The 20,490-nt window shown below is 54.0% G+C and overlaps 2 protein-coding genes across 16 annotated transcripts in view; both read right to left on the bottom strand.

The window, feature by feature from the left end:
* Window positions 1-1,462: 1,462 nt before the first annotated feature.
* Zbtb9 (zinc finger and BTB domain containing 9) lies at window positions 1,463-6,106 on the bottom strand. Its single transcript, XM_050139011.1, has one exon. The coding sequence runs from the start codon at window positions 5,670-5,672 to the stop codon at window positions 4,287-4,289; it is 1,386 nt and encodes a 461-aa protein (XP_049994968.1). The 5' UTR covers window positions 5,673-6,106; the 3' UTR covers window positions 1,463-4,286.
* Window positions 6,107-6,776: 670 nt separating this feature from the next.
* The window catches only part of Syngap1 (synaptic Ras GTPase activating protein 1), a 31,933-nt gene continuing 18,219 nt past the window's right edge, over window positions 6,777-20,490 (bottom strand). For 7 of the 15 annotated variants that reach the window (XM_050138754.1, XM_050138783.1, XM_050138818.1 and 4 more), the window contains 9 exons: window positions 18,970-19,206; window positions 18,682-18,883; window positions 18,328-18,506; window positions 17,679-17,720; window positions 16,267-17,338; window positions 15,634-15,807; window positions 13,684-13,895; window positions 11,978-12,068; window positions 6,777-8,626 (listed from right to left, as the gene is read on the bottom strand). In XM_050138754.1, the coding sequence (XP_049994711.1) occupies window positions 8,480-8,626; window positions 11,978-12,068; window positions 13,684-13,895; window positions 15,634-15,807; window positions 16,267-17,338; window positions 17,679-17,720; window positions 18,328-18,506; window positions 18,682-18,883; window positions 18,970-19,206 (2,356 nt within the window). In that variant the 3' untranslated portion in view covers window positions 6,777-8,479. Of the gene's footprint in view, window positions 8,627-11,161; window positions 11,242-11,977; window positions 12,082-13,683; window positions 13,896-15,633; window positions 15,808-16,266; window positions 17,339-17,678; window positions 17,721-18,327; window positions 18,507-18,681; window positions 18,884-18,969; window positions 19,207-20,490 lie in introns of all 15 variants that reach the window. The other 8 variants (XM_050138760.1, XM_050138793.1, XR_007591096.1 and 5 more) reach the window with 7 other exon arrangements.

Raw genomic sequence — 20,490 nt, 5'->3', positions numbered from 1 at the left:
GCAGTTGTCTTATACAGGGCGTCATACTGCCAGGCTGTGTGGACATGCTCCATAGAGCTGAGACTGACTTTGAATTCCTGCTTTGCCTGCTCTACCACGTTCAGCTCAGCATGACCTCAATCTATAACTGGTTATATCTTTGTTTTCTAAATATTTTTTATGTGTATGAGTGTTTTGTCTACATGTGTATCTGTGTACCATGTGCATGCCTGGAGCCCTAGCGGGCCAGAAATGGAAGTTGTATCCTTCTGAGATGGGAGTTACAGGCAGTTGTGAGTCATTGTGTGGGTACTGGGAATTGAACCTGGGTGCTCTGGAAGAGCAGGAAGCGTGGAAGTGTTAACTGTTGAGCCACCTGTCCAGCCCCAGTTTAAATATATATTTTTTGGAAACAGTGTTTTTCTGTGTAGTTTTGGAGCCTGTCCTGGAACTCACTGTGTAGACCAGGCTGGCCTTGAACTTACAGAGATGTACCTGCTTCTGCCTCCTAAGTGGAGTGCTGAGATTAAAGGTGTGTGCCACCACTGCCCAGCTAATTTTTATATAATTACTATCAGGTAAGATTGCTGGGGGGCTTAACAAGATGTGTCCATAACAAAAAGACACATCAGATTCGAATAATAAAGCTTCAAGAATGTTGTAATAGCAGTGGTGGCATATGCCATTAATCTCAGCACTCGGGAGGCAGAGGCAGGTGGATCTCTGAGTTCGAGGCCAGCCTGATCTACAGAGCGAGTTCCAGAACAGCTCCAAAGCTACAGAAAAAAAGTTTTTTTTAACAGGTTGAATGGAGGTAACGGGGCAGGCTCACCATTTCTAAACACTCTAGAAAGTGCTATGTATACTGAGGTTTTAAGGCTTCCCTGATGGGTTACAGGAGAGACCTCTTCAGTGGACTTGGTTGATACTGGCTGACCTATGCACACCCTTCCCTCTTCTCCCTCAGCATGTCACTGATGAAGACTCCAGTCACACTGATGTGCGGTCAAGGGCGCTCCAGCCACAGTGTTGGTATGAACTGAGAGTCTGACTGAGATTTATTTTGTGGGCCTCAGGTAAGCCCACCTTTGTAGTTGCCAGGCAAGCATCTACCACCAACTTACATCCCCAATTCTCTCATGAGAAGCTTATTTTCAGTCCTGTGCCACAAGGACCAGGGTCTGTTTGGAGTTCGGTCGTGAAGGACACAGTTCCTAGTGTGAGTTTCTAGATTTGATTCCCAACACCAAAAACAAACAACCCCCCCCCCCCAAAACGAGCTTCTGTGGCAGTGGGCTCCACAATCTCAGTACTCAGAAGAGGAGGGAAGGGGCCAAGCACAGGAGGCCTCCTGCACAGAGCAAGTTCAAGACAAGCCACTCCCTGGAACACACAGCTGCACCTGGCTCCCACAGCTGGCTCCCGAATGGCACAGGTAGTCTAAGTCCGCCCTTTGTCTTCAGCACCTTTATGTCACCCACATAAAGGTGCTGGTTCCCAAAGATGCAAAGCCTATGCAAAACTAGGCTGGGAAAACCAAGAAAACCAAGGTATCCCTTGTTGAGAGTTTGTATTTGCCATTGTCTCTCGGAAGCTTAACTGAGATGTTTTGAGGATATGGAAACGAACTTGCTAAGGCTTAAACTGGAGAACAATAAGGAAGCTGTGGGGAAGGGAAAGCATCTCAGTCCACAGAGGCTGAGCCCCGCTGCAGCTGAAGACCTACCCTCCTTGAGATGCATCTGTCCGTCTTTCACCAGCCCGTGGGAACCCACGCCCGCCCCAGGACAAGTTGTCTCAGTAGGGTCTATGCCCTGGGTCGCGGGCTCCATGAGCTATGAGAGGACTTGATCTTCCACAGGCGCCTCAGTGCCGCCGTTTCTATTCTTCTATAAAGTCACCTCAGTAAGGCTATCCAGAGCCAACTTCCTGTGCTTGCAACCCACGGAACCAAGATAGCAAGGAATACAGCCACCTACCTAATGCATGCCAAGCAGGTGGGTAGGCCTGTGGTTGATCCAAGGCACCACCACTACTGCCTTTCCCAAGGAATACACTCCTCACCAAGTGCGTAAGACCATGGTCCATCTGAGAGTTTGAAAATTCCAAGCTGTACTTCACCTGCTTAGCCACAAAAATCCCATTTTGTAAAATCTTTTTTAAATTGTGTGTCTGTGTGTGCAAGCATGTGCTATGGCATGCTTGTGAAGGTCTGTGGACGACTTGCAGAAGTTAGTTCTCCCCTTCCACCATTGGGTTCTGGGGCGCAGACTCAGGTTATCTGGCTTCTTAGAAGGCACCTACTGACTCCTCCTGTCAGTCCAACACCCGGCTTTTGTTCTGTGGGTGCTGGGATCTGAACTCAGGCTGTCATGTTTGGGCAGTGACTGCTCTTATCTGCTGAGACCCTTTCCCAGTGAAGGAAATCAGGTTAGCACACTGCCCTGTTCTAAGATCTGTAGAATAAACCAAAGTACCATCCAGCACTATGCCCAATGCAAGATGTCAGAAAATACATTAATATTATGAACTCAAACCCTATCAAAAAGTGGCATGCCGGGCAGTGGTGACGCACGCCTTTAATCCCAGCACCCGGGAGGCAGAGGCAGCAGGCAGATCTCTGTGAGTTCGAGACCAGCCTGGTCTAGAAGAGCTAGTTCCAGGACAGGAACCAAAATGCTACAGAGAAACCCTGTCTCGAAAATCCAAAAAAAAAAAAAAAACAAAAGTGGCATAAGCCAGGCATGGTGGTATACACTTGTAATCCTAGTATTCAAGGGGTTGGGAAGGAGGATCATAAGTTTGAGGCCAGGCTGAATCAGACAGTAAGATGAGGTCTCAAGCAAAACCCCTGAAACGTAAAGTGCCTTACCTGCGGTTCCTCAGCTGTGGGGCAGCCTGGGTCCAGCCAGCATTCTCCAGCTGTACTGGGAAACCAATAGGATTCTTCCACCAACGCCTAACCACTGCAAAGGAACACTCACCTCCTGGGCTCTGCTCTCACACCTCCTCCACAGAAATCACTCAATCTAGGCTGCCGTCAATTTAGATTTCACGCAAGAGTTTATTAAGCAATGAAATTAAGCCCGGCGGTGATGGCACACGCCTTTAATCCCAGCACTCTGAGGCAGAGGTAGGTGGATCTCTGTGAGTTCGAGGCCAGCCTGCACTACAGAGCAAATTCCAGGACAGGCTCCAAAGCTACACAAAACCCTGTCTCAAAAAAAAAAAAAAAAAAAAAGCAATTAAATTAAGCAACTTTAACTCCATCAGCTCCCTTCTGCTTTATAAGCATTTCTTCCCATCAAATGTGGGTGGGAGGGAGAGGGAGGCAGTACCGTCCTCTGTTCAGTTAGTTATTCTGCAGAATTTACCACGTGTGGTCTCAACCCTGAGTCCTAATCAGGGCAATTTGTTCAGCGAGCAATGGGGCTACCCTGAGAGCATTTTATGACAGTTGCCATCTCCTGAGTTCACGGGTCACATCTGTCACTGTGGTTACACGCAAGCTGTCAGTGGTCGTCAAAGGAAGACAGAGCAAAGGCTGTTGAAGGAGTAACCTCTGGCGGGGGGGCGCGCGGGGTGGGGGGGTAGACTCACACAGATGCTCAGTGTGTTAAAGTGCTCACTGTGTAGCCCCAACTGGCTTGGAACTTGTTATGGCTGGTCTGGAGCTCACAGAGATCTTCGGCCCCTGCCTCACAATGTGTTGGGATTACAGGTGTGTGCAACCACACCTGCTGCGTGTTCAAGTACATTTTTAGAAGGACTTTGGGGGAGGTGTCTACTGGTGAGAAAGCAAAGTACAATCTAGAAAGCTTCTAGAAAGAAACAGCAGGAAGAAGTATAGAAACAGAACGCTGCCAACAGTGTGTGTGTGTGTGCGGGGGGATGCTTGGGGCTTAGTCTGACAATTACTTGCGCTCTGAATCAAATACATTCCTAGTCGGAGAGCAGCTCCCTTACCTCCTGGTGAAGAGGAAGTAAAGTTACTAGTTCATTTTGTTCCAACTCTTCGCTCACCAACCTAATCTAAGTCAATGGTTTCCTCACTGGCTACCAATACAAAAGAGGCCCTTTAGGGTGAATGGTCAAAAATATGACTTTCCTACAGTCTGTTCAACAAACAGCTGTACTGAGAAACCTGAGCTTCCGAGTACACCAGGGTGAGGCCCATCCCAAGAGCAAGGGGTTCACAAGCTATATAACCTCCTGGACTATGCAATCTAGGACCGAGGTGGTGACGGGTGAGAGCCCGGCAGCAGCAGTGGCTACTTCTCCTACAAGTCAGTACAGAGCGCTAGCTGTCATTTGTAAGTCCAGTGGGCAGTGCCTGAACCCTGCCCTTTGCACAAGTCCCGGTGGCGAAGGTAAAAGGCGTGGACACGAAAGCGTCGGCCGCAGTGGGGACAGGCATCCAGAGCTTTGGCGTGGGTCCTCATGTGCTCTGTGAGGTGGTGCTTCAACTTGAAGCGTTTATTACAGACGCCGCAGCCAAAGGGCCGAAGGCTGAAGGTCAGCATGATGTGCCGGTCTCGTTTGGGCTTCACCGCGAAGCGCTTTCCACACAAGCAAGCAAAGCACTTCCCATCTGCAGGCGGCGTCCCTCCCAGCTTCACAGGCCCATGCATAGCTTGTCCTGATCCTCCGGGCCCTCCGGACATGATTTCATTCCCATGAAGGTCCACTGGTTTCCAGGACGGATCTCCTGAGCCCGATGTTTCTCCTCCTCCTGAGGACAGCAGGTATCTTAGCTCTCCCTTTCCCTCAGAGTCTGCTTCAGAAAGAGTTCTGGTCCCCTCCTTCGCTCCTCGGGGCACAGCCCTACTTCCTGATGTCTTCTCCACAGACATAAGGGGGTCCAGATTAACCTCTATGACATGGGAAGCCTGTACAGGAGGGGCAGGGAACTCAAGGGTTGAACTCTGGTCCTCCGGAGACATGCTGGGGAAAGCAGACGCAGGCAGGGGGTGGGATCCACAAGCTGGGGGAAACTCTTCGGGTAGTCTCTGGGGTTGAGTCTGGAAGAGGTGGGCTGCCGACCCCTGCTCCTCCTCCTCCTCCTTCACCTGAATCTGTAGCACCTGTTCCAGCTCACTCTTCTCCCCTCCGACGAGGTTCTCGGCGAAGGCAGAGTTCTCTGTGGAAGCGGAGGACTGCGCTGGGTTCTGGAAAGAGGAAGAGCGAATGCACCAGCTTCCTGAAGGGGTTGTGGAAAGCAGTGTGTGGCAGGCGGCTCCTCCGCCGCCTGAATTTCCACCGCCTGACGTTTCCAGTTCTCGAAGAATCTCTGAGCACTGATCCACGACTTGCCACATCTGCAGGCCACTGGCTACAAGGAGGTGGGCAGGGAGAGCATCCAGTGGCAGGCGGAGGCGCCCTGAATAGATGAGCTGAAGCAGTCCCTCGAAAGCATCTGCCTCAATGACACTGGGTAAGGTGAGTCGGGGCGCATCCCCCAAAAGCAGCTTGTCATGGAAGTAAGGAGAGGCGGCAGCCAGCACTGCTTTGTGAGCCCTAATTTCCCTGCCCTGAACCAGGAGGGACACATCACAGAACTTCCCCTCCAGCCTGTGGCGGTTCAGGGATTCTAGCAGCGAAGAGCTATGGTGAGGGAACTCGATGTGGATTGTCCGTGAGGTTAGGCTGCAACTCGGTGAAGTGGGTGTGGGAGGCTGAGTCGAAGCATCCATGGCCAGCTCGGGAAAGACAAATCCCAGAGAGTCGGGAAGAGCAGGGCTCTAACGACGGCTGCGGAGGCAAGAGACCGGACAGCCCCGGGACAGGAGACCTGTCTCAAGCTGCACCCCACAGACGCCTGAAAGTCCTCCCGTGCCAGTTTCTGTCCATTAGTCCCGCCGACCGAGAACACCGACAGAACACCCACCAACCAGGGTGTTTATCCCAGGCCCTGCGGAAGCCGAGGAGGGGACTGCGCCCCGCTCGCCGGCTCGGGCCGCCCTCGGCTGCCGCTCGCCCCGCCTCACCGTGCTCCCACGGGCCGGCTCCGCGAGCTCCCCCCACGCGCAGGACGACCGGCACGCCCCCACCGCACTGGAGACCGTCTCGGAACTCCGCTGCCTCCACGGCGTCCGGTCGGCCGGAAGCGACCGCCGCTCCGCCGGACGCCGGGACTGCTCAGCGCGCAGGGCGGGGCCGGGTCTGCAGCCAATGGAAGGTCGGCAGCCTACAAGCCTCCTTCTTACTGGCTGTGCGGCCAGAGGAGGCGGGGCCAGGGGCCGGCGGGCTGCCCGAGCGTCGTCGGAAGAGCGTGGAGGGCACCGGTCCGCGGATAGGAGCGAGACGGGCTCGGCAGCGCGGGGTGGATCTTCCCTCCCGCCGCGCGAGGTAGTTGCTGCCGTCCCCGGTGTGCACGCGGGGCAGCCAGATCGGAAGTCTGGAGCGTCCCCGCGCAGAGCACCCTGATCCTTTCCTCCATTTCGCAGAGGTTTGGGAGACTGTTCACTTGGGCCCTTTCAGAGCCTCAGCGGCGAGTGGCGAGCGGGAGTGGGAGTTGGGCCAGGTCGACGCTGGGGTGTAGATTGTTCTGACTGGGTGGGACAGTGTAGCACTGCTTGCAGGCTGGCAGCTTTCTCTCCAAAAGTAATTCCTGTCACCCCCTCCAGGGGACTTCAGTGCTGGGCCAGGTGGCGCAAGCCTTTAGTCCCAGCACTCGGGAGGCAGAGGCAGGGCGATCTCTGAGTTCGAGACCAGCCTGGTCTACAGAGCTAGTTCCAGGACAGCCAGGGAAACTCTGTCTCGAAAAACCAACTAATAAATAAAGGTCGGCCAAGCAATAAAAGAACAATCTCCGTTTATTAAACATGATTTTTCTGTTTCACCACACACTCCAGAAAAAAAGGAAATGGGAGTGGGAGAAAAGGGGGGTGTGGCAGGGAGAAAAGGGGGAGTAGGGGAGGTAAGGAGAACGAGTAAACAAACAAAAAAACGAGTAAGAAGAGCGGCTCCCTACTCTTAAGGTGGTGGGTGGGGAGAGAAGTGAGGGGCGGGCTAGGGAGCCAGGAAGCTCTGTACAGAGGGGTAGCCTCCCAGTCCCCACCCCGGTTATGTACAGTACAAACCCCAGATAATTACAACAGCCAAAGAGAAGGAAGGAGGTAAGAGGGTAGGGCCTGAAGTGGGGTAAGCAGAGGAAAGGGTGCGGGATAAAATTTCACATATTTACAACTTTTATATAAGTATAAATTTGGCCCCGGCTGGGTGGATGTGTAGAGGGTAAGACTGAAGGAGAGCTGTCCATACAAAAGGTTGAGTCTGGAGTCTGGGAGGAATTCTCAATACCAAACGCAAGAAGGAGTGAGGAGACAAGTCTGGGCAGGGGTCAGCAGTCAGAGAAGAGGGGGGTACCCAGCAGGGATTTCTCCCCTTCCATGGCCTACCCACCCCAAACCCCATCCATCCTACCTCCCCTATCCCGCCAGAGAGCTATGTACAGAGAAACACCGAAAAATCGTGGAGCTGGCGGGAGGGAGGGAGACTGGGTGAGGGGGGAGGGTGAGAGGGAAACCCAGCCCTGTCCTACCTCCCCAGGGGACAGAGTCATGGAAGGGGGCCCCCAAACACCCATCCTCCAACACAGGTCCCCCACCCTGGGGGAGAGAGACATGGCTTTTCCTAGAGTAAATTCCCCCCTCCCCATGGGAGTAGAGACAAAGAGGGAAAGGGTAGGGGCTGGCTGTGTGTCAGGGTAGGGCAGATCAGCTGGTCTGTCCTCCACAACCCAACACACAGGCCCCTAAACCCTAACCCTTCATCCGAACCTCAGTTCCACCCCACCCAACACACTGGGGGAGGGGAGGGCATAAGCCCCCTCACCCCGCTCTGGGACCAGCCAAGAGCAGATCAGGTGTGGGAAGAAGGGGAGGCAACTCCCATTCCCCCCTTGCCGCCCCCTCCCTGCCCCGGTGGCCCCCTCCACCCCATCTGGGTTCTGGGTGGGGAGAGTAAATGTAAGAGTGGAAAGAGGAGAAGGAGTTTGTGCGTGCTGAGCCCCCCCAGACGCTCCTGAGAAATCAAGGGGTAATAGGGCCCCCTCACCTGGGGTCCCCTCCCCATTACAAGGGGGACAGGGGAGGCCAAAATGGGGTGGTGGAGGGGAGTTAGATTGTCAGCTCTGGTTACTGCTAAAAAAATCACCCTGAAGTTGAAAGTTTGGAGGTGCCACACCCCCAGTGTGGGGGTGAGGGTCTGTCCCCCAGTGCTCAGGGGAACTATGAGGCAGAGGGTGGGGATAGCACCCCGGAGTGAAGGGGTTGGTGGGGTAGGCGGTGTCCTGGGGTGAAGGTCCCTGGGGGTGAAAGAGGGCAGCTAAGGGTCCCACTCTCCCTCCTAGAAATGGTGCAGTGGAGGTGGCGGATGGGTGCCTCAAGGAGGCATTAAGGGAGGCATTCCTGCTGTCCCTCGGTGACGTCCAGTCCTGGTGGTTGGTGATGTTCCGGGGTGGGGTGCACAAGGAAGGAGGTCTGTGATGCTGGGTGGGCTAGTGGTCTGCGGTGTTTCGGAACTCGCCGTTCTCTGTGATCTGCAGCCGGGGTGGGGGTGGTGGGGCTGGGGGGGCCAGACCGTTCCAAGGTGGGGCCAGCGTCACACGCGGGTTTGTTGGACCCAAGGGGGGAAGCTGCCTCTCCTGCAAGACACCAAAGAGGAGAGCGCGGACTTATTGAGACGCTTCGCGGGGGCAAGGATGCCAGCCCCAAGCAGTGCTCTTCACCCAAGGCCAGCGCTCCACAGCCATTCCACTCCCCTCCTGTTTTGTTTGTACCTCCAGGAGTCCCGGGGGATCTGGGAGAGAGCTCACACCAGAAAACCAGCTCAAAAGCAACTAGCTCTCACCTTCCCTCTGACAGAACTTCTGCTTCAAGAACTGTGTTTCCTCCCCCAGCCCCCTCCATCCCAGGCAGGAACTTCAGCGCTGAGGAACCAGAGGAGGCAGTACAGTAAAACCTCATTAGTCCAAACCCCTACAGATGTGCAAGTTTGCTCATAATTTGAACAAAACCAGGGCTTGAGTTTTCCTTTATCTGAGAAAAGTGAGCTGAGCAGTCCTTGGAACGTGTCTGTGGGCGGGGCCCTGGCTACACAGCTTCAGCTGTGCTCCCTGAGGGCCTGCGCAGGGCCTTGTTTAGAGTTCTACTTACTGTGTTCTGAAGACAGGCACTTCACTAAACAGACAACTGTCACTCAGTTCTGCCAGCTACTGAGAGTGGACCTCTCTAACAGAGCATCCCAAATTAGAGCGGGCTCAGGGAAGTGGTGTGGAGGTACAGCTTGTCGGGAGCTCCTCTCATGCCGGCAGGAATGACCCAAAGGTCTAGAGCAGTGGCTCTCAGCCTTCCTAACACTGTGACCCTTTAGTACAGTTCCTTATGGTGTGGTGGCCCCCAACCATAAAATTACTAATGTTGCTACTTCATAACTAATTTTGCTGTTGTTATGAATTATAAATATCTCATGTGTGACCCCTGTGAAGGGGTCATGTGGGGTCACACTCCATAGGTGGAGAACCCCTGGTTTGGAGAAGTCACATAGCAGCTCCACTCCTTCCCACCCTCCTTCCTTTCCAGCTCCTCTCCGCGGGCTTCCAGCTTGAGCAGCAGACCCTGTGCCACCCCTGTACTTATTTTCAGAACATTCGGTGGCTCTGAGACCCATTTCCTGGTTTCTGCCCTCAACCCACCCTTCTGTGCCTCTTCTGGGAGAAGAGCACCTGGGTCTCCGAACTCCTGAATACTTAGTTGGCTTTAAAAAATCTAGCTAGCTGGGCTGCAATGGGACCAAAGCCTACAGTTGGTTTGGAACAGATCCACAGATCACTGTCTGCCACAGACGTTAAGTAGGGCAGCGTGGAGCTACCTGTGTCTGACCCTGTCTCCAAATGACACAGGAAATGAAGGCTTCCAAGGTCAGCTTTCCTTTATACCAGAACCAAAGACTCACCTGGTCAGGACCACTCAGAATATAACCTTAGTCAAAGCTGCGCTCATGGCTATCGGGGATCTCCCCGGCAGGCAGTGAGAGGAGAACAGGGAAGGAACCCTCAGATGCCTCCACTCTGCTTGTCTGCTCATGACGACACATGGGCATGCCCCCTACGCCCCCATGGACCCACATTTAGAAACTGGATAAATTAGGATGCCATTATTCATTTTATAAAAGAATTCACTGCTGGAGTCCTTTAAATGGTGAGGTTCCCTGGTGTCTTTCAGTGTCTACAGATCACTAACTACTTTGACAGAGAGGCTGGGCACTCGGAGAGTTAAATTACAGTGTGAGGAGCCACTGCCCACCACAAATGAGTCCCACAGGAATGTGTCTCAGGACTGAGGTGTGCCTGAGAGCTTCCCACTTACTGGCTTTTCAGTGTCCTGAAGGCTACTGGGCCGCAGGAGAGGGGAAATGAGTGGCCTTAGCAACTCAGGAACTTAAGCTCTGACAAGAGAGTTCCTTAACATGCTGTTCCTAGTGTCCCTGCCTGGACTACAAATGGCTACTGAGCCCTTGATTACATTCTAGGAAGCTGTTTCTCCTCACTTCTGTAACAGGCCACATCTGTCCCGGACTCCTGCCTGTTTATGCCATCCACCTTGTTGACATGTCAGGACATCTCAGCAGCATCTTCCAGGGTCCCTTAGTGTCTTCCTGAATTAACTACCTGCTCCCATTCTGCCTTCTGCCTCACAGTGCAGGGAGAGAGCAAAGGGAGAGAGGGGAGGGGTAGGAATCAGGAAGAATGAGCAGACCCCACCTACCTGATGGAGTCAGCACAGCCCCTCGCCTGGCCCCAACCCAATATCCACCCTGTTATACCCACACCAACAGCCCAACTCCCAAGAACGCTCTGGTGAAATGGGGGGTGACAGACAGACACTGGATAGGTAGAGGAAAGGGAGGATGGTGTCAGGAGGTGGCTGGTGGGGCCAGTGTGGAGAGAACAGGGAACCTGTAAATGTGCTCGGTCTTGGTAAGGGTCGAATTTGGATTGCTAAGGCATCAAAGGGTGTGGGGGTGTCTACAGGTGCACTCTGGCTGTACCTTGGAAAGGGGTCTGTCTGTGCAGGAAGTGTCAAGAGGGTGGGGTCTGTGGAAGGTCTCTGGGTGTAGTGGGCAGCAGTGAGGGGGGAGAGGCTGCAGAGAGTTGGGAGGGGTGGGCTTCACCACCAACCTGCAGTGGTCCGGAGTCACCTCCCCCAGTGTCCTCCGCCCGTGGTCAAAGCGGAACCAGGAGAATTACCTGATGAGGAGCTGCAGGGGGAGAGAGTGGGGTCATGGGGTCAGGAGGCTTAGTTGGGGGGGAAGGGGCAGGGAGTCCTGGTGGTCAGAGCAGAGGGAGGAGGAATATGGATAGGAAAGAGCAAGGGCAAGGGTGCAGAGGGCCTGGAGGCTGGCTGGTGAGCAGAGAGTGTGGTGACAGGGAGTTAGACAGTAGGTTCGGGGACACCAGAGGCCAAAGGCAAGCAGAATTTGAACTACGGAAAGGGGCTTCTGGGAGAGGCCTTATGATCTGAAGAGTCAGGAGCAAGACACGATCCACTAAAGAGTCAAAATGGGGAGTCAAGAGAACCCTGAGTCCCTAGGGTACCCAGAGCTTGGAGAAACTACAGCTCAGATTATGTATGCTCCATTCTATCAGTAAAAACTTCAGCCTTCCTGGATGAAGAAGAGCTGAGGAAGCAGACAGGAGTGGGCTAGTAAGAGGTACAAGTTCAAGGGCACTGGAGACGGGGGAGCTAAGAGGCTGAAGTGCAAGGCCCTAGGATGCAGGCAAGAGTGGGAAGACAAGACAGGAAGGCATGGGAGTGACAGAGGCCCAGACAATGGGATGCAGATGATCGCAGGGTGCTGCAGGAAGCAGCAGTAGACAGACAGGACACGGGAGACAGATGGCGATGGGGCCAGGGTGGCTGGTGCGGTGAGTGCACAGACAGTGGGATGGATGGGGATGGGACACAGAGAAGATAAATGACATTGTAATTTCCACCTGAGCGTCGAGCAGCCTCTTCTTGGGTTCGGGCAGCGGCTCAGCCATGGCGGGGTGGTCCCGACGCAGCTCCTCCTCCACCAGCATCAGCCTGAAGGGACGGGCTTCAGTGGGGTTAGTGGCGGGCACGGGCTCAGAGCCCGCCTGTAGTACCCTGGGGAACTCTGGACAGTTTCCCCGCCTTGCAGAGTTCTTGACCCAGAAGATGCTGTGCACGCAGGAACCCTGCTTTCCACTGCCTCCCAGGGGTCCTCATGCCTGCTTTCTGATGGGCTTTTAAAGGGCGTTTTTCTACTTATTTTTTCATTCATTTATTTATTGGTTTTTCGGGACAGTCTCACTATGTAACTTCCACTGGCCCGAAACTAACCTTAAACTTAAGAGATCTGCCTGCTTCTGCCTCCCCAGTCATAGAATTAAAGGCATACAGCACCACACCCAGCTTATTTCTACTGTTATTATTTATTATTATTACCTTTTTTTTATTTTACAAGACAGGGTTTCTCTGGTGTAGCCCTGGCTATTCTGGAACTCACTTTGTAGGCCAGACTGGTCTCAGACCTCACAGAGATCCTGCTTCCTTCCATGCTAGGATTAAAGGTCTGCGCCACCACTGCCCGACCTATTTCTGTTACTTCTATGTATCTGCATGAGTGTGTGCGGATGACTGCAGGTGCCCCTGGAGCTGGACTTTCAGGCAGTTAGGAGTCACCTAATGTGGGTGCTAGAAGTTTAACTCAGATCCTCTGGAAGAGCAATATTTCCTCTTTACTCAGTCACTTCTGCAATCCAAAAAGGTTTGCTCTCTCCCTATTGTTTTTTTCAAACGAGTCTCACACTGTAGTCAAGCAAGCCTAGAACGCACTATGTAGCCAAGGTTATCCTCCTGCCTCTGCCTCCTAAATGCTGGCATTACAGACATGGGTGCTCCTGTATCCTAAGGTTAGATCTGTGTTTGTTCGTTTTTTGAGACAGGGTTTCTCTATGTAGACCAGGCTGTCCTAGAACTCTCTAGGTAGAGACCAGGTTGGCCTCACGCTCACAGAGATCCACTGGAAAGCTTGGATTAAAGGTGTGCACAACTATGTCCAGCTAGATGTCGGTGTCACAGAGACTCCTGTGAGCCAGTGATCTGTAGCTCAGCCATCCCTCCTGGACACCCTGCTGCCAGATGACTTAACTTCTGTGCCCTAGGCCATTGTAATCAACCCCTGTTCCTCAGTCCTAGGTGGCTTCAGTGGAGTACACATTTTCTTCTAATTAAGTCTCACTCAAAACCAGTACCCACAGCAGATCAGAGTGCGGCTGCTCTGGCGAGAGTGGCCCCGCTGAAGCAGTTCCTCTGCAGCGGTAACAAGCTGAAAGCCCATTTCTGACTGAACCCCTTCCCACAGCTGGAGAGGAGCTCTGCTCAGGAACATGGCAATGGGTAAGGGCTCCTGTGGCTCGGGACCACTGCTTAGCTTGTGGTGACCCTCACAGTGGGATTAAAAAAAAAAAAAAAAGGGACAGGGAGTCTAGGCCTAAACTAAGTCCAGACAGTGATGTTAGACAGTAATTGGTGTTTTTCCCCCGGACTTCAGAAGTTAGTGTGTAAGCAGTGTTGGGGCTTGGCAAGGGAGTGTTCGATGTCTTAAGCAGGCTTTCCCTTGTCCTTCTCCCTCCAGCCTCAACCCCTTCCCACCCCTCCCCGGGCCGCCCCTCACCTGCCAATGATGCTCTTGATCTGTGAGTCCTTTTCCACCTGCTGTTGCCTCAGGCGCTTCTCACTCTGCTCCAGGCGGGCTTGATACTGCATCAGGATCTTGCTTGTCTGTTCTTCCTGCGACAGCAGCCTCCGCTCATACTCCTCCAGCTTCCGGTTGGACATGTGTAGCCTCTCCTTCAGTGAGTGGATCTCTTCCTCGTACTCCTTCACCTGCCCGCCGGGCACATGACCCCGCACTGTGAGGGCACCTGCCCTGGCTTTACCAGCCTGCTCCCATCCCCGTCTCTTCAGCCATGACACAAGGAGCACCCAATCCTTTCTCTGCCTGTTGAACATACTTAATCTGCTTTTAAGAAAGCCCTGATGTAGCCGGGCAGTAGTGGCGCACGCCTTTAATCCCAGCACTCGGGAGGCAGAGGCAGGCGGATCTCTGTGAGTTCGAGGCCAGCCTGGTCTACAAGAGCTAGTTCCAGGACAGGAACCAAAACCTATGGAGAAACCCTGTCTCGAAAATCAAAAAGAAAAAAGAAAGAAAAGAAAAAAGAAAGCCCTGATGTGATAACTGAGGCTTCCTCAAGATGCAACAAGGTCCAAGTCCCACATCTTAGAAGTGTGCCATGCCCTCACTTGGGCTCGCATGGGGGATACGGGGGCTCCCTAGGGCACCCTGGCAAGACTACTGGACAGTCCTTGAGAAGCATTATCTAGAAATTAAAGAAAACGGAACTGTATTTCCAAACTAAGACTAAGGACATGGCGGGGAGTGAGGGCAGGCTGTCTCATGTGACTCCCTCCTTAGGCCTGCCTTTCCTGCAGATAGGAGATCAAGGGGACCCCAGGCTGGAAATGTTGCTATTCACATGAGTCTGGGTTTCCAGGGTCAGGAGCTCAGACCAGTTACTTCATTTTCCTGTTGCTTAATATAATTGTCACATGTGATTCTTTTGTTTTATTATTTTCAGTGCTAGGGATCAAATCCAAAGCTTCACTACTAAGTTCTACTTGCAGCTTACACATAGCTATTTAAAAGTCAAATAACTCTAAGATTTTAGTTCCTCAACCACAACAATAACACGTGTCATATAGGTAGCCACTAGCTCAGGCAGTCTATGTTCCCAGCTTATTTTCCCTCCCAGAAGCTCTGGTGTCTAGTGCTAGGCCTGAGCCTTCCTCCCCAGGATTCCGCATCTGAAGCAAGGACAAGAAAGGCAATCTGAGAAGCTTCACCACCCTGTGAAGGTCCATACCTAAGCAGCTCCATTCTAGACACACAGGAGAGAGGAATCCATGGCCTATGATGGTTGCCTTGGGCATGAGTGCTTAACCCTGTAGTAGAACTTGCTGATTGATACCCAGGGCCTCATACATTCTAGGCAAACATTCTACTAACAAACTATATTCCACAGCTTTCTTTTTACTTTTGGCTTTTTTATGGTTTATCTGTAGCTTTGGAACCTGTCCTGGAACTCACTCTGTAGACCAGGCTGGCCTCAAACTCACAGAGATGCACCTGCCTCTGCCTCCTGAGTGCTGGGATTAAAGGCCCCCAAACTGCCCGGCTTACTTTTTACTATTTATTTTGAAATAGGGTATCATATCATAAAGTTGCCCAAGCTGGCCTTGAACTTGACATCTCTTGCCGTAGCCTCCTAAGTAGCAGTTGGCAGACCTGTGCTGCGAGGTCTGGCTTGATAGTGTTCTTCCTACATGCCCTGCTCCTTCAGCTGGTCTCCTTCTTACACCTCAACAGAACAGTTCTCTCCAGTCCACAGTGTATGTAACCCACAAACAGACTGATACATAAGGACCTAACAGACTAGAAAAGACGTTTGCCTATCTTTCCTTTTTCCCCAACCAACTGAGCATGGGTCTTTTTCCCTTGGAAGGACTAAAGGCCTTCCTTGGCATGAGAGAGGAGGTACAGAACTGAGAGGCAAGGCCAGCGTACCCTGTCCAGGCGGCTCTCATCCATTGATTTCGAGTACTCCTTGAGCTTGTACTCTTCCCGCTCGATGTGTGCACTCTCGATGTCGGCTGACAGGTGGGGCATATTGGAGACCCAGGCGACCGTCCGCTCTGAAGCCGGCATTGTGGGGTTCAGCGTGGATGGAGTCTGGGAATGCTGAGACAAGCAAGGCAGGGTAGAGAGCAGGAAGGTAGGAAAGGGAGGGTGTGCTCAGAGGAAGAAAAGAGAAGGGCAACCCAGACCTGTACCCGCCTTTTCCCTTCTCCCCTGAGCACTAATGAGGTGACTGATCGTGCCTCCCTTGGGAGTGAGTGCTGAGGGTAGGGTCCTCCGCTGACCATCTACACATCCTTAGTACCTGGACAGCTCACAGGACACTGCTGAGGCCCTCTTATGTTTGTGAGCTTTTTGTTTAGAGACACAATATCAGTACCTAGCTCTGGCTAGCCTCAGACTTGGCAATCATCTTGCCTCCTGACTGCTGAGAATACAGGCCAAATGCCACTTGTTTGTTTAAAGAACAAAGAAGGTGAGACTCAGAACACCCACTGTTCCACCCCATTTCATTCCCTCGCTCCTCTCCACCCACCCTACCTCACCCTTACCCTCACCTACCTGCTTCGTGATGGAGGGCTTGAGCCCCCCACCCCCTCCGCCACCGCTGCCCCCGCTGCCCCCAATGCTGCCCTCTTTGCTGAGGCTCTGTTGCCGTGGACGGGCAGGACCATAACTTGGCTCCGGGGACTGCAGTAGGTTCCCGCTGGATGGCCGGGGTTTCTGGGCAGCGCTCACTGTCAGCTGCTGAGACTTGCCCCTCTGCAAGGGAGGCGGCTGGCCCCCACCACCCCCACCACTGCCCCCACCACTCCCACCTCCGGGCCCTGAGGGAGCTGGCCTCTGGGGACCGATGGTGATCTGGGGAGGGGACAGCATGTGCTGAAGGTTGTCCTGAAGTGAGAGCTGCCGACGGGTGAAGTCAGTACCAGAGGGTCCAAACTCATCACTGTAACTGTGGCTGTGAAGGATGGAGGCAGCAGGGGGCTTAGGGACCCCTGAAGAGAGGTCCTCGCTCTTGCTATAGCCATGGAATGGGGCAAAGGTGTCTCCTGGGGGCTCTCCACCTCGATGGTGGTGGTGGTGGTGGTGGTGGTGATGTGAGGAGGGTGGACCATGACCACTGCCCCCTCCGTGCCCCCCGGGGGGCCCTGGCCCATCAGCAGCCATGTGGAAGAGAGGGTTCTGGAAGGAGAGGGGAATACGCAGTTGCTGGGCAGGGACACCATCCGTGGTGACACCCATCTGGCTAAGGCGCATGCCGGCTGCTGTGATGGAAGAGCCACTCCCTTGGGAGAGGCGCCCGGCAGGTGCAGGGCGCAGCCCTAAGGCTGCTGTCAGTGAGGCCTGGCTTGAGTGCAGCAGGTCCCCAACAGCTGCCAGGTTGGAAACACTACTACTGTTAAGACGGCCCCCAGGCCCATCACCCTGAAGGTCCAGCATGGATACGCTCTTGTTGACACTCAGCATCTTCTGCTCTGGCTCTGTGATGTCCGAGCTGCTTGTGCAATATGCTGGGGATGACCGGGCCAGTGGTGGCCGGCTCACATAGAACAGGTCTTTACCCCCACCGGGTGGGGGTGGTGGTGGCTTTTCCTTGGTTGGGGAGGGGAGGCGAGCCATGTCCATAGAGCTGTTGGAAGGGAAGGCACACACAGGCAGAAGTGAGGCTGGGACTACTGGTGCCCGAGCCTGTGGTCTGGTGAGAAGTGGGACCCACAGGAAAGGGCTGAGCGCTGGTGGTAGCAGCCCTAAAGAGGCAGGCAGGGAGGATGGGAGGGGAAGCTGGAGAAGGGAAAGGACAGGCCTAGGAAGGGGGTTAAGGCCTGGAAAAGGAGGTGGGGCAGCAAGAGAGGAATGAGGGTTGGTCTGGGCAGGCATGGAGGAGATGAGGTGCACTGAGGAGCAGAGGAGCAGAGGCGGGCGAAGCCCAGTGCAGCAGGACAGGAGGGTGGGGAGGACAGAGCCCTCACCTGTTGAGGCCTCGAGCCATGAAGGACTGAAGGTCGATGGAGCTGGAGAGAGATGCAAAGGGGCGAGCAGACAGGAGAAGGAGAGAGGTGGAGATGATGGGAGGGATGGCGGGACGGGTGTGGTGTCACAGATGGAGACACGGGTGAGGAATAGCAGAGCAGTCACAAGATGAAGGACAGTAGCTGAGGCCCAGCCCCGCCCCCATCAAACTGAATGCCAGGCTCCGGGGCCCACTCAGCTCCAGCTGCTGCTTCTCTGAATGCTGGGTCATGGGGAGTTCTCTGGGGCAGGGGTTGTTAGGTCACGTAGAGACACCTGAGTATTTTGGTACCACATGGCTGAACTGCAGCCTACAGGAGCATGGGCTGGCAGAGGGACAAAGCAAGTCAGCTGCAGCAGAGTCCCTTTGGCTTCAGCTAAGCCTGGAGCAGAGGAGCCTCAGTATTTCTGGCTCTGGGCTCGGTATACATTTCTCCCTCTCTAGCTCTAAAGAGTTCTCAGCCTCCCACTGCCTATACCCTCACCACTGTCCCTAAGAACTTGCAGTTTCCCTTTTGAAGTCTAGAGAGATGCATCTAGGGCCCAGCAAGAAGCATCCAGGAGTGATCAGGCTCCCAGAGCACAGCAGAGGGGGAGCAGGGTGCTCACCTATTGAGGTCCCGCATCATGTAGCCCTGCATCTCGGCTGATGGCCCTCGCAGCACCACGGGCTGAGGCCGAGTCCGTTCACTCTGGCGGCTCGGCTGCCTTTGGATGTTAGGGTTCCTCAGGGCTGTGCTGATGTCATTGAGGAGCCGGGGCAGTGGGCCCAGCTTCAGGAGGGCTTCCTGGAAGGACAAGGCTGTCACCTTATGAGTAAATGTCCAGTTCTAAAAGGGCCTCAGAGGGCACAGGCAGAGGCTGTGTGGAGTGTGCTGGAAGTGGTGGTGGTGGCGTTTCCAGGAACAGCTCTGTGCAGAGAGGGAAGCACCTGGGGGCAGGACAAAGGAGACAGCCACTAACCTTGCTGAGTTGGGGCAGCACCTCCCAGAGCAGGGCATGAAGTGTGGAGAGCTCGCGGCCCAAGTCTATGTAGCCCTCAAAACTGCTGCTGTTGGTCAGTGTGTCCAGGTTGGATATCTCGTACAAGAACTGCTGCATGGAGCCCCACTCCAGTTCCAAAAACTCGTTCATGAAGCCTAGGAAGTCCTCCTTTGAGGTAAACCTGCTCAGAGGCATAGATGCTCTGGTGACTCAGGAGACCCTTCCAGAAGCACAGCTCTTCCCCACCCTTCCTCAAGTTTCCCTCACTTGGAAAAGTTGGCCAGGTTCTGGATGACCTTGGCGATGAGGGTGAGGGTTCGTGAGGTCTGCTCATCTGGGTACTCCTGCATAAGCCCAAACAGACTGGGCGACATGATGGCTGGGCAGAGGAAGCGCAGGAAGAGCGAGGCGCTGATCAGCCTGTCAGCAATGTCCTCCCGGCCCCGCTCTGCACAACGCAACCGCCAAGATGCAAACACCTCCTTCAGCTCCCTCGGGAACACGCTGGGGGGAAGGGGTGGGGAGACAGAGAGAGAGAGAGAGAAAGAGAGACCGGGACTGAGCCCCAGAGACCCTCAGCTTCCAGGGAACATGCTGAGGGGGTGGTAGGAGGTGAGGGTGTGGAGACAGGTGAGAGAGACCGGGAGGGAGGGACTGCAGGAGAGAGACAGGAGGCTGCTGAAGAGGTAGAGGGCACAGATTCTGGAGAGAGAAATGGAGAGGGAGAGAGGGTGAGGAGAGAGAGACACATGGGAGAGAGACGGAGGGGTGTGTGAGAGAGACAAGGAGAGGAGGAGAAGAAAAACAGACACCGGGGAAGAGACAGAGATGGGAGAGAGATGGAGGGTCACTTGAGGTACAGGGAGCTCGGACCCCCCAACTCTTCTGGATTCCAGGGAAATGGGGATGGACGTGCCCCAGGCATGATCCCCAGTCCCTGGAATGGCTCAGCTCACTCTTCCCCGCCTCCCAGTGCCACTTCAATGTCCCACTGACACCTTAAACTTGACTAGTGTAAAACAGAGCTCACTATCGCCCCCACACTGCCAGCTGGCTCCTTTTGACTTCCCTGGTTCTGTCAAGGAGGCTGTGGGTCTCCAAAGCACTAGTCCCATGACCTCTTAAGTCATCCAGACTCTCTACACAGCCCTCAGACGACAACTGCTGATCCTTTCTGTCTCTTTCTCGGCCTTCTGACTCCGTCCTGATTCAAGGTCTGGTTTTCACTCCTGACCCATCAACCACAGCACCAATGGTCTGGACTTCTTTCTTTCCCTTCCCATATGGCTCACTTGACTCATGGGCCAGTCTTAATCATGCTACTTCTTGGTACCAACAGACACTCCAGAACATTCGGATGGCTGCGACTCCTGAACCTAAGGCTTTGCAGATTCTCACTCTTCCCCGAGCACACTGCTATAGCCATGGCTTCTCTAAGCCTGTTCCAGTTACCAGCCATCTCCTGGAAGGCTCCCACACCTTCACATATCCTGTGTGTTATCTCACAGCCTTGGGAAATGCCATTAGCCTACTGTGTGCAGACGCCAGTCCCTGTCCCCAGTCCTGGACACTTTGCGTGTGTGATTTTGTCACAGCCGTGCCTTCTCTGACTGGATGCTGCACAAGGGACCCTCCCTGAACACACACCATAATGGTTCTGTGGCCTTTTGGACAGCTCCTGTCCCTACTTATTTTGGCTGGAGGCCCTCTGAAGTCAGGGACCACACCTTGTTCACCTCTCTGCTCTACAACACTCCAGAATGCTTTGCCCATACTGATGCTCAGTCC

Source organism: Alexandromys fortis, unplaced genomic scaffold (assembly GCF_014885135.2).
Source record: "Alexandromys fortis isolate MF-2015 unplaced genomic scaffold, M_Fortis_MF-2015_v1.1 scaffold_9, whole genome shotgun sequence".
NCBI lineage: Eukaryota > Metazoa > Chordata > Mammalia > Rodentia > Cricetidae > Alexandromys > Alexandromys fortis.
Note: the sequence above shows the minus strand (reverse complement) of the source record. Positions and strands in the feature narration are given on the sequence as shown.